Source organism: Harmonia axyridis, chromosome 5 (genome assembly GCF_914767665.1).
Source record: "Harmonia axyridis chromosome 5, icHarAxyr1.1, whole genome shotgun sequence".
Lineage (NCBI taxonomy): Eukaryota > Metazoa > Arthropoda > Insecta > Coleoptera > Coccinellidae > Harmonia > Harmonia axyridis.
In genome coordinates, this window is record NC_059505.1 from 21379528 (window position 1) to 21395689 (window position 16162).

The 16162-nt window shown below is 34.7% G+C and overlaps 3 protein-coding genes across 4 annotated transcripts in view; 1 reads left to right on the plus strand and 2 right to left on the minus strand.

Annotated features, from left to right (window-relative positions):
- LOC123681085 (PIH1 domain-containing protein 1-like) overlaps positions 1–16162 on the minus strand; it is an 84452-nt gene that overhangs the window by 34416 nt on the left and 33874 nt on the right. For both annotated transcript variants that reach the window (XM_045619295.1, XM_045619296.1), the window contains exon 3: positions 779–1027. In XM_045619295.1, the coding sequence (XP_045475251.1) occupies positions 779–1027 (249 nt within the window). The remainder of the gene's footprint in view (positions 1–778; positions 1028–16162) is intronic.
- On the plus strand, positions 6620–8444 carry LOC123681087. The gene is made up of 2 exons (XM_045619299.1): positions 6620–6984; positions 7950–8444. The coding sequence occupies exons 1-2, from the start codon at positions 6724–6726 to the stop codon at positions 8442–8444; spliced, it is 756 nt and encodes a 251-aa protein (XP_045475255.1). The 5' UTR covers positions 6620–6723.
- LOC123681086 lies at positions 14147–15393 on the minus strand. Its single transcript, XM_045619297.1, has 2 exons — positions 14571–15393; positions 14147–14334 (listed from the first exon to the last, which is right to left on the minus strand). The coding sequence occupies exon 1, from the start codon at positions 15358–15360 to the stop codon at positions 14578–14580; it is 783 nt and encodes a 260-aa protein (XP_045475253.1). The 5' UTR covers positions 15361–15393; the 3' UTR covers positions 14147–14334; positions 14571–14577.

The following is a 16162-nucleotide window of genomic DNA, read 5'->3' on the forward strand; positions in this document are numbered from 1 at the left end:
TGAAAATAAAAATAAAGGATAAATGAACCAATAATTAATGAATGGAGCAACTAAGACTTCATATTTGTGAAGCAGGTTCAGAGCTAAATTATACAGAAACATCAAATTGGCGTGGCATTCTCGGCCAATTTTGAAGGTGCATTCATCCCATAAACACTGATGGAATCATCAGTATAGCACTCAGTGTTCCCTCTCATAGACACTTTTCATATACATAGCGGACCATGAGGATTTGTCGTAGCACGGTTGGGATTAAGTCACAAGCGGTGCTTCCGAGAGACGCGCAGTACGACGCCATCTCTCGGGAAAGCAAATTGTCACTACAGGGTTAAATCCATCCAATGATTAGTTGGGAATTTAATTTTTCCAATATGTCCAAAATTAAGATACAATCAAGAGGTAACTTGCAAATTGATTGTAGAATAATTGCGAAATTTTGTGAAAAATTACATTAATACTTATTTCGACAAGTGTACAAAATACAACAAACAATGAGAATGATTTTTTGACGTGTATAAATATTTTGTAAAACTGAAAAATAGGGCAAATTTTTGTTGGCTACGTAATTTCGTGTCAATTTTATGTACTCACTATTACTGAGAAGAGAACTAAACAGTGACGTACGGTTTATTATTTTCGAATGATAAAGATTGAATTTTTTCATTAAATCTGAGGATTCCTACAGAGGCCTAGAAGAATCGGAATAGAAAACAAAACGACAAAAAAAAACCTAGCTTGATAATATGAGTAAGTTTACTAAAAGAAGATATTTACTCACATTCAATTTTCTTATAGAATAAGGAATTGATAACAATATCACAAGCCTTGCACTCTAATCCTTTGGTATCCTTCTCTGGGCGTACTGTGCCTATACTCATAGGTACACGAAACTCTGTGATATCTTTCTCAAGAACATCTTCAGCTCTTAAATTAGTTATATCTGTCGGAGGGGTAGGTATAGCTTCGTTATGACAAATATTTAAAAAGAATTTATCACCCAATGAATCCTTAGTTTTTACACAAAAACCTGAAATTAAAAAATTAATTAATAATTAATTATTATTATTTTTATACATAATGCTTGAATTTATTTTCGTCGAGGATCCGTGCTTAAAATGATCAAAACTGGGGATATTCTGACAACTTTTACTTCCGCCGATAGATGTTGGAATCAGTATATCAATTTATTTTGATGGCTTGAGTTTTTGGGATTTGCGGGTATTGTATATGTGTATATTTTTCTTTTTTTATTTTTCTGTTCAAACGGATTGTTATTTCAATTTGTAGAATTTTATTGCCTTTGACATGTCAAATATAATGTATTTCGTGAATGATGGTTCAATAAAACTTTATTATTACTATTGGGCGCTTTCAGCAGAAAGATCGGTAACGCAAGTAGCTCCGTTTCCATTTGGTAACGTTAGTATCAGCATAGTATAAAGCTTAGAATATTAATAAGAGGAACGGATATCGCCTTGTAATTGATGCATTTGTTCTGATGCCAACATTCGTCACTCCTTGTCTGATGGGGCACTATAACAGTAGCGTAACATAATTAGATTAATTTCGAAATGATCAATTCATGCTCAAAAATAGTTTACAATGTGATTTATTTATAAAAAACTCGCTCTGCTCGCCGAAGGGGCTCCGCCCCTTGGACCCCGTCACTATGCCGGTAGATCCTTCACTGGGTATCCGTCTAGAAAATAAAAGATTTTTTTCGGAAACCTTGTATCGTTAGCTGATTTCAGACGATTCACTCGGTATACTATGCTGATTCTAGGGTGGAATTCTATATGATTTTTTTTCCTAGAACATACCGTTTGGCCCTTGCTCACATGAAAATATTTGATGCAAATAACTTTCATGACGACAAATCAAGGCGGTCCTAGCCTTAAATTTTAAGGGGGTTCGCCGTTATGGGCTTCGAGTATTTCTATGGGACCAAATCCCAGATTATACCGATATCAAGCCTTACCTCTCAAAAATATTTATATTTAGATATTCATATGAATATTTATATAAGCCGTACACCTTAGCGTCCGCCGTTTTGCAATGGATGGCTGTAACGGTAAGTGGTAGTAGAAATGAATTAGATGTCATAAAATAAGTTTAGGTATTTGTGAACATAACGCCATTGACATGTTAGTCGATTTGTGTCTGCATCATAAAGTTATTCACGATTAACCATGTTAGCTTACGAGCCAAATTCTCGTCATTTGCGGGAGCTTTCAATTTTCTACTAAAATATGAAGAAATCCGCGGCTGAGGTTCATCGAATGCTTTCAAATACCTATAGTGAGAACGATATTGGTGGAAGAACGTACCAACGATATTGTTTATGTCTAGGTTTAGTTATTTTCTGGTACATCTGTAAAATGGCTTGTTCCGTTTGATTAAACAAATACATAAATAGAAGGGTGGTTTCAACGCTTCAAGAATGGTGATTTTGATGTCGAAGACCAGCATCGCGGTGGAAGAGAGAAGTTTTTTGAAGATGCAGAATTGGAGGCAATAATTGATCAAGACTCATGTCAAACGCAACAATAATTGTAGGATCAATAGGAGTGACACTAAAAGCCATTTCAAAACGCCTGAAAGTCATAGGAATGACTCAGAAACAAGAAAATTGGGTGCGGTACGAGTTGATGCCGCGAGGTGTTTAAACGGCGTTTATTTACTTGTGAACAGCTGCTTGCAAGACAAAGACGGAAGGGGTTTCTGCATCGGATTGGGACTGGAGACGAAAAATGGGTTCATCACGATAATCCCAAGCGCATAAAATCATGAGGATATCCCGACCATGCTTCCACATCGACGGCCGAACCGAATATTCACGGTTCTAAGGTCATGCTCAGTATTTGGTGGGACCAGCTCGGCGTAGTGTATTATGACTGAAAGAATCACAGGTGATCGTTATCGAACGCAATTAATGCGTTAGTACCTAGCATTGAAAACAAACCGTCGCAATACAACGAGAGAGAAGATGAATTGATTTTACTGCATGACAATGCTCGACACCATGTTGCGAAAGTAGTCAAGATATACTTGGAAACGTTGAAATGGGAATTTCTACCCCACCCGACGTATTCTCCAGACGTTGCTCCCACGGACTATCACTTGTTTCGATCAATAGCACACGGCCTGGCTGACCAACACTTCCGATCTTATGAAGAAGTAAAAACTTGGATCGATTCGTGGATCGCTTCAAAAGATGACCAGTTTTTTCAATTCGTACGTTGTCCGAAAGATGAGAGAAAGTAGTGACCAGCGATGGGCAATACTTTGAATTATAAATGTATAACCAGTTTTTTACAATAAAGTCTCGAATTTCGCAAAAAATACCCTTATGTACCCTTATGTATTTCTTGTATTATAATATCATTATTTACTTATCCGGGTTTTAACCATTCAGGTAGAAATTAAAAAAATAATTAAATAGTAAATCGATTGTTTAATATGAAAAAAAAAAGAAAAATTGGCAACTACAACACAAAATCTAATTTGGTCTTTAAAACTTTGAACCCTTTGAAAACCTTGTAATCACAGCGTCCTCGTCAACATCAATGTCCCTATGAATGTTCAGGAGGACAAAATATTCCATAAAAATGGAAGCAAACTACTAAATATTTCGTTTTCCACTGAATCTGTTCATCTGAATCTTATTATTTCTCACACCAAAATATCTACATATATTTTAACGGGAGATTCCTGAGGTCAAAAGAAACACTTTTTTCTTTTACCGTTTTTCCCGATTCGGCCCGGTTAAAAAGATACAGGCTGTTGAAAATCGATAAAAAAATCTGATTCTCGGCTATATCTCGTAAATGGTTCTATTGAAGGAAATGATTTTTGGAATATAGCTCTTCCTTGACATGACACATCTTTTCCCAACACAAGATTCCATACACATATTTCAGTTTCTTCATTATGAACATAACATACCATAAAAATACCAGAAATTCGAAGAATCCAACTTTTAAAAGTAATTGTTGCGAAAGTATTCAAGATATAATTGGAAACGTTACAATGGGAATTCCTACCCCACAACCCTACCCGACGTATTCTCCAGACGTTGCTCCCACGGACTATCACTTGTTTCAATTAATAGCATACGGCCTGGCTGACCAACACATCCGATCTTATGAAGAAGTAAAAACTTGAATCGATTCGTGGATCGCTTCAAAAGATGACCAGTTTTTTCAATTCGTACGCTGTCCGAAAGATGGGAGAAAGTAGTGACCAGCGATGGGCAATACTTTGAATTATAAATGTATAACCAGTTTTTTACAATAAAGCCTCGAATTTCGCAAAAAAAGTTGTACCCTCAAAAGACTAATAATGGAATTTAGAAGAATATGTCTCTCTCAAATTTATAGTCATATATGATATGATGCATAAGTCAAAATTTAATTAAGTCACATCTAAAGTATTTTTTTTTAGAAATATTCAGTATATCTATCATATAATAAACAAACTGAAAAGAGACAGAATGAATAGACCAGCTTTTCAAATACCCATGGCTTATGTTACCTCATAAGCAATTGTAATATCATATCTAAGTGTAACATCTTTGAGAAATCAGGTTATAAGAAGTCCCTCATTTCCAAGGTTTATCAATACATTTTTCAGTTGAGCAGCAAATTATTCTTCTATTCCATATTTTGTAAAGAAATACAATATAATTGCAACAATTCGAAGGACCTATTGGAAATTCCTGACGAACTAAGGAGTTTTTTAGTATCTGAAGATTGTATTGATGTATTGATGCTATGTTATAGAACGAGACTTGTGGCTCTGGGTTTTACTCAGAAGTGAATTAAATAGGGCAATTTATGTCCTATATAGTAAATAAAATTTCGATAGATATAAGTTTCAAAAGATCAACAATTGAGCATAGTATTTACATTAATCGAAAAATAACTTGCTTACTATTGTTGCATTGTACGTGGATAACTTTTTTGTTTTAACTAATGTTACTTCTGAATGAATTTTCTGATAGAAAATTCAAGTGAAAATTTTATGATAAAGAAATTAGGGGAAGCTAAAAAATGTTTAGGGATGAATATCACTAGAAATTATGAAAAAGGTAGTAGGTATAGTCATTGTTTATATACTTCAAATATGTATTGCAATAATTGAACATGTCTGATTGTAAACATATGAAAACTCCTTTGAAAACTAAATTGAAATTTGATTCAACAAAAGAGAGTTGTAATGATGAACCATATAAGAAATTAATAGGTTTATTAACGTCTTTAGCAGTATTAACTAATTGTCGGAGTTTATGTATAAGAATTATATTTCAATTTTCAATAGACGATTGAGACCAGCCAAAAGGGAACAAGAAATCATTAATGTGTAAGTTCTGTGGTCTCCACTCGACATCACCGATTGTTACCGTCTATCCTTCCTCTTTCACATCCCTGATTTCATAGTAGTAGTTGTATAGTATGGACAGCAATCAGCTGACATATCATAGAAATACAGTTCATTTTGGTTGATAACCTATTTCATTTTCATCATTGTATACTGTTATTGTTCAAATATAAGTATAAAAACCCAAGTGTTTTATCAGAATCTAAGGGTATCCCAATCCGTGGTAGAAATAAGAACAAACTTCTGTATTTCACAAAGTTGGTGCTTTGATAAGCGTACCCTTAACATTTGGTTCTTCGACCAGATTCACGCCAGTGATAAACAATCAATTGAGGACCAGAATCCAGAGAAAATACACGAAGCAGCACGTGAAGAATCATTCAATATCAGAAGCATCGAAGGAGCATTCAGGAACGTGACGAAATTGGCGAGCACTTGAGTGAAAGAGCAACAAGAAGTCTATAAGGTCAGTCTTGTTTAAAGCAAGTTTTATTTTGTCATTATTGTGTGTAATATTATATAGTATTAACCATGTGTCAATCAGATAAAATTCAGTCTATCATACTATCTAAAGAAAATCTTTCAGCCCAACTAGCTAGATTCAAAAAATTTATATCAAGTCATTCAGAACAATAATCTGATTAGTGGATTGAAAATGAGAATAGAAACAATTCGACCAATATTGAACATTTATGAAGACCATCACATTAGTCTCATTAAGCTAGATCCTGACAATAAAGAATCATATTTAGTAGAATGAGAAGAATTTGAGGAATAATATTTCCAATTAGTATCTACAGCCACAGATTCATTAGAATCGTCGATTCAGAACAATACACAGTATGCACAAGTATTGTGTCAAGCAAATTCCTCGTTTCAATCAATGAATCTTCCGCAAATAGATCTCCCTACATTTTCAGGAGATACCAATCAGTGGTTAGAGTTCCATGATACATTCTTATCGTTAATTGATAACAATGAAAGTCTTAACAACATTCAAAAATTCTACTATCTCAAGTCATGTTCAAAAAAGGATGCTGAGGCGGTAATACTCGCGTTAAAGGATGACAATTATCCGATAGCATGGAATTTATTGAAAGAAAGATTTCAAAATGATAAACTCATTATTAACAGCCACGTTCAAGAACTTTTTGATTTGCCCTCCATAACCAAAGAATCATTTAGCATGCTACGAAAAATGCTGGATGACATTAAAAGAATATTGAGAGTTTTAGACAATTTCAAGCAGCCAGTGGGATCTTCTGCTTATTCATCTCATATCGTCCAAGCTATCAAACTAGGAAGGCATGGGAATCTGCAAATATTTCATCAAAATTGCCAACAATGGAAGAATTTGTTAGATTCATTCAGGACCGGTGTGCTCTCTTGGAAACATTAACTTCAAACAAATGTTCGAGCAAAACGGAACATAAACCTATTGAGTATAGACACAACCGCAAGACGTTTGTCACCTCGAGTGGAAACAGTAATAATAAATGTCTTTTTTGCAAGCAGGGACATTTAATATTTTATTGTACAGAGTTCCTGAAATTGTCCATCAAAGCAAGACGCAATGAAGTGAAAAGGTTGAGACTATGTTTTAATTTAACTTGTGTACCTATCAGGGCTTACAGTCATCAGTGGATGGAATCAAATTGGCTTTATTTGCTGATGACACCTCAGTAGCCATCTCAGCCCCCACATTTCTGGAGCTGCATAGGTTGTGCGAGCTTTTACTGAATTCCTTTGTAATGTGGTGTCGTACCAATAATTTGATGGTCAATGTTGACAAAACTGTAATTATTCATTTCTCGATCGGAGAAAGTGATCGTAGCTTGGTCATTCGTCATCTAGATAATACCATAACAGCAAAAAATTGCACCAAGTTTCTGGGCATACATATTGACGAAAATTTGGGGTGGGGTTTGCACGTTGATGTTTTGTGCAAACAACTTAATAGTTCATTTTATGCAATTTGTAGGGTCAGAGATTCAGTACCTCTGGGGTCACTACTTAATATTTATTATAGCCTGGTCTATTCCCACTTGTCTTACAATATTCTTCTGTGGGGGAGCTCTTCTGGAGCCAGTAGAGTTTTTATATTGCAGAAGAGAATCTTGCGCATGATTTTCAGGGTGGGTCCACGTACTTCTTGCAAGAGTTTGTTCTTGGAAAATGACATTCTCACATTGCCTTCTATTTTCATTCTCAAATGTCTTATCTATACTAAGGAGAACGAAAACAAAATAAAAAAACTTTCTAGTTTTCATGGTTATAATACAAGAAATGAGGGAACGTTATTTATACCTAAGCATAAAACTAGTAAATTTGAAAAATCTCCATTATATCAATGTATAAAATTGTATAACCATGTGCCAGATTATATAAAATGTCTTAATGTAAATAAATTTAAGAAAGTTGTTAAAGCATTGATGTTGAAAAAATGTTATTATTGTGTAAATGATTATCTTTGTGACTCATTTGAAACTGGTTAATTATGTTTTTTACTGACTTGTCCTATGCACTTGTTTGTTTTACAGGATTAATAAACTATTATTATTATTATTAATTGTCTCAAACTCAATCACCAGGTAGGATCATGTGCATCGAGAGGTTGTAAGAATTGTGGACAGAAGCATAATTCCCTGTTACACATGAATACCACACCCGAGGAAAATGGAAAGGACACAAAACACACTGAGATTGTTATCAAGAGTGAAGAAGTCAAGCCTGTGGATAATCAAAGCAGTCTCGTTTCGATTATGTCATCCACGGATTCCACAGAAGTTTTGCTGGCAACAGTGATTATTGACATTGTTGATAATGAAGGAAAGTACATACAGGATAGAGGAATATTGGACTCAGGATCCCAGTCCAATTTGATGACAACGGAACTTGCCGAAAGGTTGAAGTTGCCAACAGACAAGGTCGATATTCCAGTAGTGGGCATCAATCAAGGACTCACACACATCACTGAAATAACTAGAGCAAAACTCAAATCTAAGGTAAATTCTTATCAAGTAGATTTGACATTCTTGATTTTAAATATTATCACAGAATATTAATAAAAGAAATAAAACACTTGACTATACGTTCCACAAATTTTAATAAAAATAAATAATGTAATGATGTTGACATGCACGTTTCGGGTTTCATCCCATTATCAAAACTAAATATAAAATATACACACAAGTACATATAAATTCTACGTAACAGATGTTAAAACCGGAGACAGGCGAAAATCTAATTGATCGTTCACAATTGGGAGATTTTGTTTTTGAGCTGAAGATATTTCCAAAAACTCCAAGAGATCCAAACGTTTACCTTTATCACCTCTGTGTAAAATTTTTGTTTTATTGAAATCTATAAAATGATTGGAAGTGATGCAGTGATTAGAAAAACCCGTTGTTGACTTATTTTGAAGAATCGATCTTTTATGTTCTTCAATTCTAATTCCAAGAGATCGACCGGTCTGACCTATATAAAATGCAGGACATTCATCACAAAACAGTTTATATACACCACTCAACTGTGAAATGTTCAGCCAATTCTTACCACTAAAAAACATTGTTCTTAAATTTTTCTTATTCGTACATATAACATCGATATCGTTTTTTCTGATTCTTTTACAAAGTTTATCACTAAGAGATGGGATATAATTGATGTATACAAATTTTTTTATTTGATTTTCTAACTGAGGTGGATATACTAAAGTTAACAATCTCTTCTGTTGTTTTTTAAAAATTAATTTGTTTATTATATCAGGATGGTAGCCGTTGTTCTTGGCTAACACCTTTAGAATTTGAATTTCTTTATCGAAGTTAATTGCTGACAATGGAATTGAGATCAGTCTATGTACTAGGGTGTGGAATGCTGACATCTTGATCTTATTTCTTATTTGAATTCCATTGTCAGCAATTAACTTCGATAAAGAAATTCAAATTTTAAAGGTGTTAGCCAAGAACAACGGCTACCATTCTGATATAATAAACAAATTAATTTTTAAAAAACAACAGAAGAGATTTTTAACTTTAGTATATCCACCTCAGTTAGAAAATCAAATGAAAAATTTGTATACATCAATTATATCCCATCTCTTAGTGATAAACTTTGTAAAAGAATCAGAAGAAACGATATCGATGTTATATGTACGAATAAGAAAAATTTAAGAACAATGTTTTTTAGTGGTAAGAATCGGCTGAACATTTCACAGTTGAGTGGTGTATTTAAACTGTTTTGTGATGAATGTCCTGCATTTTATATAGGTCAGACCGGTCGATCTCTTGGAATTAGAATTGAAGAACATAAAAGATCGATTCTTCAAAATAAGTCAACAACGGGTTTTTCTAATCACTGCATCACTTCCAATCATTTTATAGATTTCAATATAACAAAAATTTTACACAGAGGTGATAAAGGTAAACGTTTGGATCTCTTGGAGTTTTTGGAAATATCTTCAGCTCAAAAACAAAATCTCCCAATTGTGAACGATCAATTAGATTTTCGGCTGTCTCCGGTTTTAACATCTGTTACGTAGAATTTATATGTACTTGTGTGTATATTTTATATTTAGTTTTGATAATGGGATGAAACCCGAAACGTGCATGTCAACATCATTACATTATTTATTTTTATTAAAATTTGTGGAACGTATAGTCAAGTGTTTTATTTCTTTTATTAATATTGAAATTATGTTTCACCAAGTGATAAGCGAGGAATCAATTTCGATTATCACAGAAAACATGCCAACAGCAAGCATCAATCTGAAAATACCGAAAAATATCCAACTAGCAGATAATATGTTCGACAGACCAGGCAAAATTGACATATTACTAGCAGGGCCCCCGCAACCGCGCGTTCAAGGCGTGCACCGCACGCGGGCGCCACTCTTAAGGGGCGCCAAAATCTCTTATAGACCGCATGAAAATCCGAAAGACCAAAGGTTTTTGAAAAAAATTTTTTTTTATTTTTTCAACAATTTTAAACGTTGAAAGAAATCTCTTACACATCCAAACAAGTTCCCGAACGTCACAATCCCTATAAAATAACCTCTGCCACAGATTGCAATTATACGATTCTTTTCGAGTAAACAAATCATAAATAATCATCCCTTTGTCCGTACGGGATTTCTTTATGGACCACCTTGCACCGGACGGCGGGCACCATTTCTTCGATCATCACTAAAACGCATATGGTACACATAAACAATCATAAATACCGAAGCGATAGCTTTTAGCCAAGGGAATTACTGAAACTTTCGCCACCATCTGTAGGAAAAATACTACATGTTACAGAGAATTTCTGAAACTACCAAAATCTGCTTGCTATGCTATAACAGCAGAAACCTATCCAAAGAATAGTTATTTTGTTTCGAAACGTTTAGGGGTTGAGGTCAAGACGCAAAAAATTAAAATACTCAGATAATTGGAAAGATTTGTATTTTGTGTAATTGTGGTTTGTTTTACTGTTTCTTGTTGTGATTAAATTAAATTTTATGAAATGGTAAGTACCTATCCACATACAGTATTAGCATTTCTATTAGTCTATAAAATTCGATATTTTTTTTTCTGTTTAAAATGGTGCACATCCTAAATTAGCCCATACCTATATACTATAATATTATTTTTATTTGCTTCAAATAGGGAAGTATTTTGTTTGTAATCGTGAAAAAATTGAATCGACTTTGATATTTTGAATTTGTTACCTGGGGCCACCATCATATTATACTTAATTTTTTTTTAATATGCACCCTGGGTCTGTATTATTTATTTGATGTTCGTAGCCGTTTGACATTCTAAAAAAATTATATTTCACCTTTGCCAAAAATAAATTATTATAACAGGATAACAGGGTATGTGCTTCAGATCGGTCTCAACTTATTATTATTAATAATATTAACTCCGTTTAGGTTTAAAGGCTCGGATTAAGGTTCAAATTCATAAAAATGAAAACATACGGGTTATTCTCAAAGGGATGGCGCAAAGTAAATCATGGGTGAATGTCCTTATCAATTTTGGATCAAGTTTTTCTTAAATTCTAGGAGCCATACAAGAGGAAACGACCTTCTGGTGCAAAATTTCGAGAGCAAAAAAAAGCTGGACTTCAACAAAGGGAGAAGATGGCTGGGAGTATGGAATAATATTTAATAATTATTAATAATAACATTAATATTTTAATATAATATTATGAATAATTTAAAGAAGAATAAAGCTCAGGTTTTGAAAACTCTGCAGTTTCATTACAAAATTAAAATAAAATGCGGTTTTCATCGAATGCTTGAATAAAATAATGAAACATTTAAAAAATGTATTATGCAACAACTGCCAGCATAAAGTTCTTGAGGCATTCAATAAAGGTTGCTGATAGTTTTTTTAACCCTTCTACAAATAAATTCCTAACAAAAACTGAAACATTTTTTGCCGATTATCCTGCGACGTTTTTCTCCACTTCCCCCCTTTTTGGGGCGCCAAAATATTTTCGGCACGCGGGCGTTGATGACCCTTGCGGGGGCCCTGATTACTAGGAGCTTCCCTGTTTTATGATCTCATGTGCATCTATCAGATCAAGGGCAACAGCAATCACCCAACCTTGCAAAAAACTAAATAAGGATGGATAGTTTCAGGGAACATTAATCAAATGGTACAGAAATCTCACAGGATATGCAATCTGGTAAGAGAACCTGATATCAAGTTCCAATTACAAAAATTTTGGGAACTTGAGGAGTGTTCGAAGGAGACATTTGCAAGTCGAGAAGAAGAAGAGTGTGAGAAGGAGTTCAAGGACAGGCTACAAATAGATGCAACTGGACGTTTCATAGTAACTTCAATGATAAAAGGGAACATTGAAGATCTAGGTGACACATATGAAACTGCTCTTCAACGGTTCCAAGGTCTTGAAAGGAAGTTATCAAGAAATCCCAATTTCAAAGATCACTACATCAAGTTCATGCAGGAATATGAATCATTAGGGCACATGACACTGGTAACCGAAGAAAAACAGGCCAACATGGTCAACTATTTGCCTCACCATGGAGTTTGGAAGGAAGATAGTTCAACGACCAAACTAAGAGTGGTTTTCGATGGGTCGTGTGCTTCGACTTCAGGAATCTCACTGAACGACCGATTAAAAGTAGGTCCCACCATTCAACAAGACATTTTAACAATTCTTGTTCGCTTTCGGAAACATAACATTGCTTTAACCCCAGACATTGAAAAAATGTACCGGCAAGTTCTTGTTCAAGATGAGTATCACGACTTGCAAAGAATTCTCTGGAGACCAAACATCATGGAAGAAATCAAACAGTTCAGATTGACAACTGTAACCTACGGCACGTCAATAGCTCAATATTTAGCAGTACGTTGCCTGCATCAAGTTGGTTTGGACACAATGGAGAAAAATCCAATGCTCGCAAAAGTCATCATCAAAGACTTTTACGTTGATGATCTATTGACAGGAGCAAACTCGGTTAAGGAAGCAAAACAACTCAAAGGACAATTACAAGAAACTTTGGGAAAGGTTCATTTCAACTTGAGGAAGTGGACTTCCAACTCACAGGAAGTTACTCATAAGGAAAATGTGGCATCGATTGGACATTTGTTATCGGATGATGGAATCAGCAAAACATTAGGAAGTCAATCATCTTTTCTCAGTTCATTCACATCGCCAATAGTAATCTACATTCCAAATATGGTTATGCTCCGAAGCGTACTTTCGGAGATACGAATTTTCGAAATATAAGGGTTGGAAAAACTACCCCTGGATCCCTAGGGAAGTCAATCATTTTTTCACAGTTTATTCACATCGTTAATAGTAATCTACATTCCAAATATGGTTATGCTCCGACGCGTATTTACGAAGTAACAAAATTCGAAATATAAGGGTTGGAAAAACTATCCCTGGATCCCTAGGGAAGTCAATCATTTTTTCACAGCTCATTCACATCGTTAATAGTAATCTACATTCCAAATATGGTTATGCTCCGACGCGTATTTCCGAAGTTAAGAATTTTCGAAGTATAAGGGTTGGAAAAACTACCCCTGGATCCCAAGGAAACTCCATCATCTTTCCACAGTTTATTCACATCGTTAATAGTAATCTACATTCCAAATATGGTTATGCTCCGAAGCGGACTTTCAGAGATACGAATTTTAGAAATATAAGGGTTGGAAAAACTACCCCTGGATCGCTAGGGAAGTCAATCATTTTTTCACAGTTTAGTCACATCGTTAATAATAATAATAATAATATAGTTTATTTGCTAACTGGTACATAGAAACACAATATCAAATTCAATGTATTGAACACCTCAAAATGAAATTATAAATGCTCCTAAGCTTCCAAGACAAACTAAGGTAAAAATTACACAATACAAATAAACCAAGAAATGAGGTTGCAGTTTCAGATGAAACGGCCGCCTGTAAATTATAAGCAGACTCTCCTCATTCAGAGCTATCTGTCGAAAACAAACTTCCCTCCTCCTCGTGTCGCACATCATCAGTGAAAAAAGAAAGGACATGCTCGGTAAAGTTATCATCATCGGGGGCAGTATGTCGCAAATCAGGAAAATTTTGTCCAAAATCGGAGGCGTTCAGTCGAATATCAGGAAAATTTTGTCACAACAACTAGCAAATTTCATGGAAATCCAGATCAGGTAAGTTGATTTACTATACAATAAAAAGTTTTTCTGTCATTTTCCAGTATAAATCTTTTGAGTTTATTTTTAAATTGCTGCCAGTTCTTTATCTGCTTCATATTCTCAGGAACAGAAATGTAAAACCTTGGAGATAAATAGGAAAAACATCTCTGACCAATCGCCTTCCTAGCTCTTATCTTAACCTGATGATCCAATAACATGTAGTCCCTTACATAAACCAAAACTCCATCATTCTTATTCACATTTCCCATATTGTACAACAAAACATATCCGGCTCTATGAAACAACTGTACATCCTCCAACTGAAAAGTTTCTGTTAAAACAATGACATCAAATGTGTCATTAATCTGACTCAACATAATTTCTAATTCATCTATATTCTTCGAAATACTGCGAATATTAGTGTTAAATATTTTCAAGGAGAAATCTGAATTTTCCATATAATTCCGAAGTTAAGTTAAATTACTAATGTACTTTGTTTGGTAAATTTCAGGTTGCAAATCTCTAATAAATGGATCCATTTTGTTCTTCTACTTACATATATTCTACTTGTTCGATCTTGTTGTCTTTTTTGTCCTCACTTCCACCCTAAGTTCCTTGTTCAAATTTTTATCTTTCACATGTCTCACCTCCCTGGAACCAACTATCTTCTGATGGGCCTCCGCGTTATATTCTTGAGTTTCCTCCTCAACTGGTGAAGGGGTGGTACCTGCAGTCTCAGAAATTTCTTCTTGTTTGTTTATTTTTCTTATATCATCCACCGTGTATATTTCATTACCAATTATCAACTTGTTACCCTTAACGTATCCCACATCACTGGTGGTTTCTCTCATTTTCCTCAAGTAATTCCTAAGTATTTTCTGTTCTTCTCGCTGTTGCAATGTTTGATCTTGAGTTATATAAATATTTGTTCCTTTAAGTTTCTTAGAATTATCCAACAGTACTTGTTTTTTCCTATAAGTAGCGAATTCAATTTTCAAGGGTCGATTTTTGCCCCTTCCTAGCTGGTATATATCACTAATATCTGATTCGGCAATATCTGTCTCAAGTAGACGATTCACTTCCCCTATTACACCTTCGGTTGAGACGTTTTCTCCGTTTTGCAGTCCATATATCACTATATTGTTTTTATAACATTTCCTCTCTAAATATTCTACTCTGTCCAAAAGTTGTTTATTCTCTTTTTCCAAGTTTACAACTTTACAATTCAACTCTTCTGGTCTCTGTATTGATTTGCTTTCATTCTCCGAAGAAATAAGAGCCCTTAGTTCCTTTCGAGTGGTTTGTATTTCATCATATATTGTCTTCAACGTTATTTCATCATTCATTTCCGTTTAAACAAATAACACACACTTTTAAATATCAACGTGTATGTACCGCTTTACCATCAGATTCACCGAGCCGCCAGATGACACGGGTGTGAACCTAGCAGACCGTTTCCAGCAGACCGTTTGACGGAAACATCCGAACGTGGTCACCAGTGGCGTACTGACTAAAGCCGAAATTTATATTGAAATGACGTTACAACATGCAATAGAGGACATGAGGATTTCGTAGTTGATGATTTTGAAGCGAAACAATGGAATGGTATACAGAAAAATCAATTATAGAATTTATTTCTGGGAATTAATGAAGTTTTCATTCATGTTTATCTACATTTCTCTATTTCAGAAAGTATTTGTCGGAGCATAATCATATTTGGAATGTGAAGTCGTTATACCGATATGAATAACCAGGAAAAAAATCAGAGACTCGCATAGAGATACAGGGGTTGATTTGTCATCCCTTACATCCGAAAATTTTATAAGTCGGGAACCGTTCGCCGGAGCATAACCATATTTGGCATGCGGAATCGTTATTCTGATGTGATTAACCACTGAAAAAATCAGCGACTCGCATAGGGATACAGGGGTTGATTTGTCATCCCTTATATCCGAAAATTTTATAAGTCGGGAACCGTTCGCCGGAGCACAACCATATTTGGCATCCGGAATCGTTATTCTGATGTGATTAACCACTGAAAAAATCAGCGACTCGCATAGGGATACAGGGGTTGATTTGTCATCCCTTATATCCGAAAATGTTATAAGTCGGGAACCGTTCGCCGGAGCACAACCATATTTGGCCTGT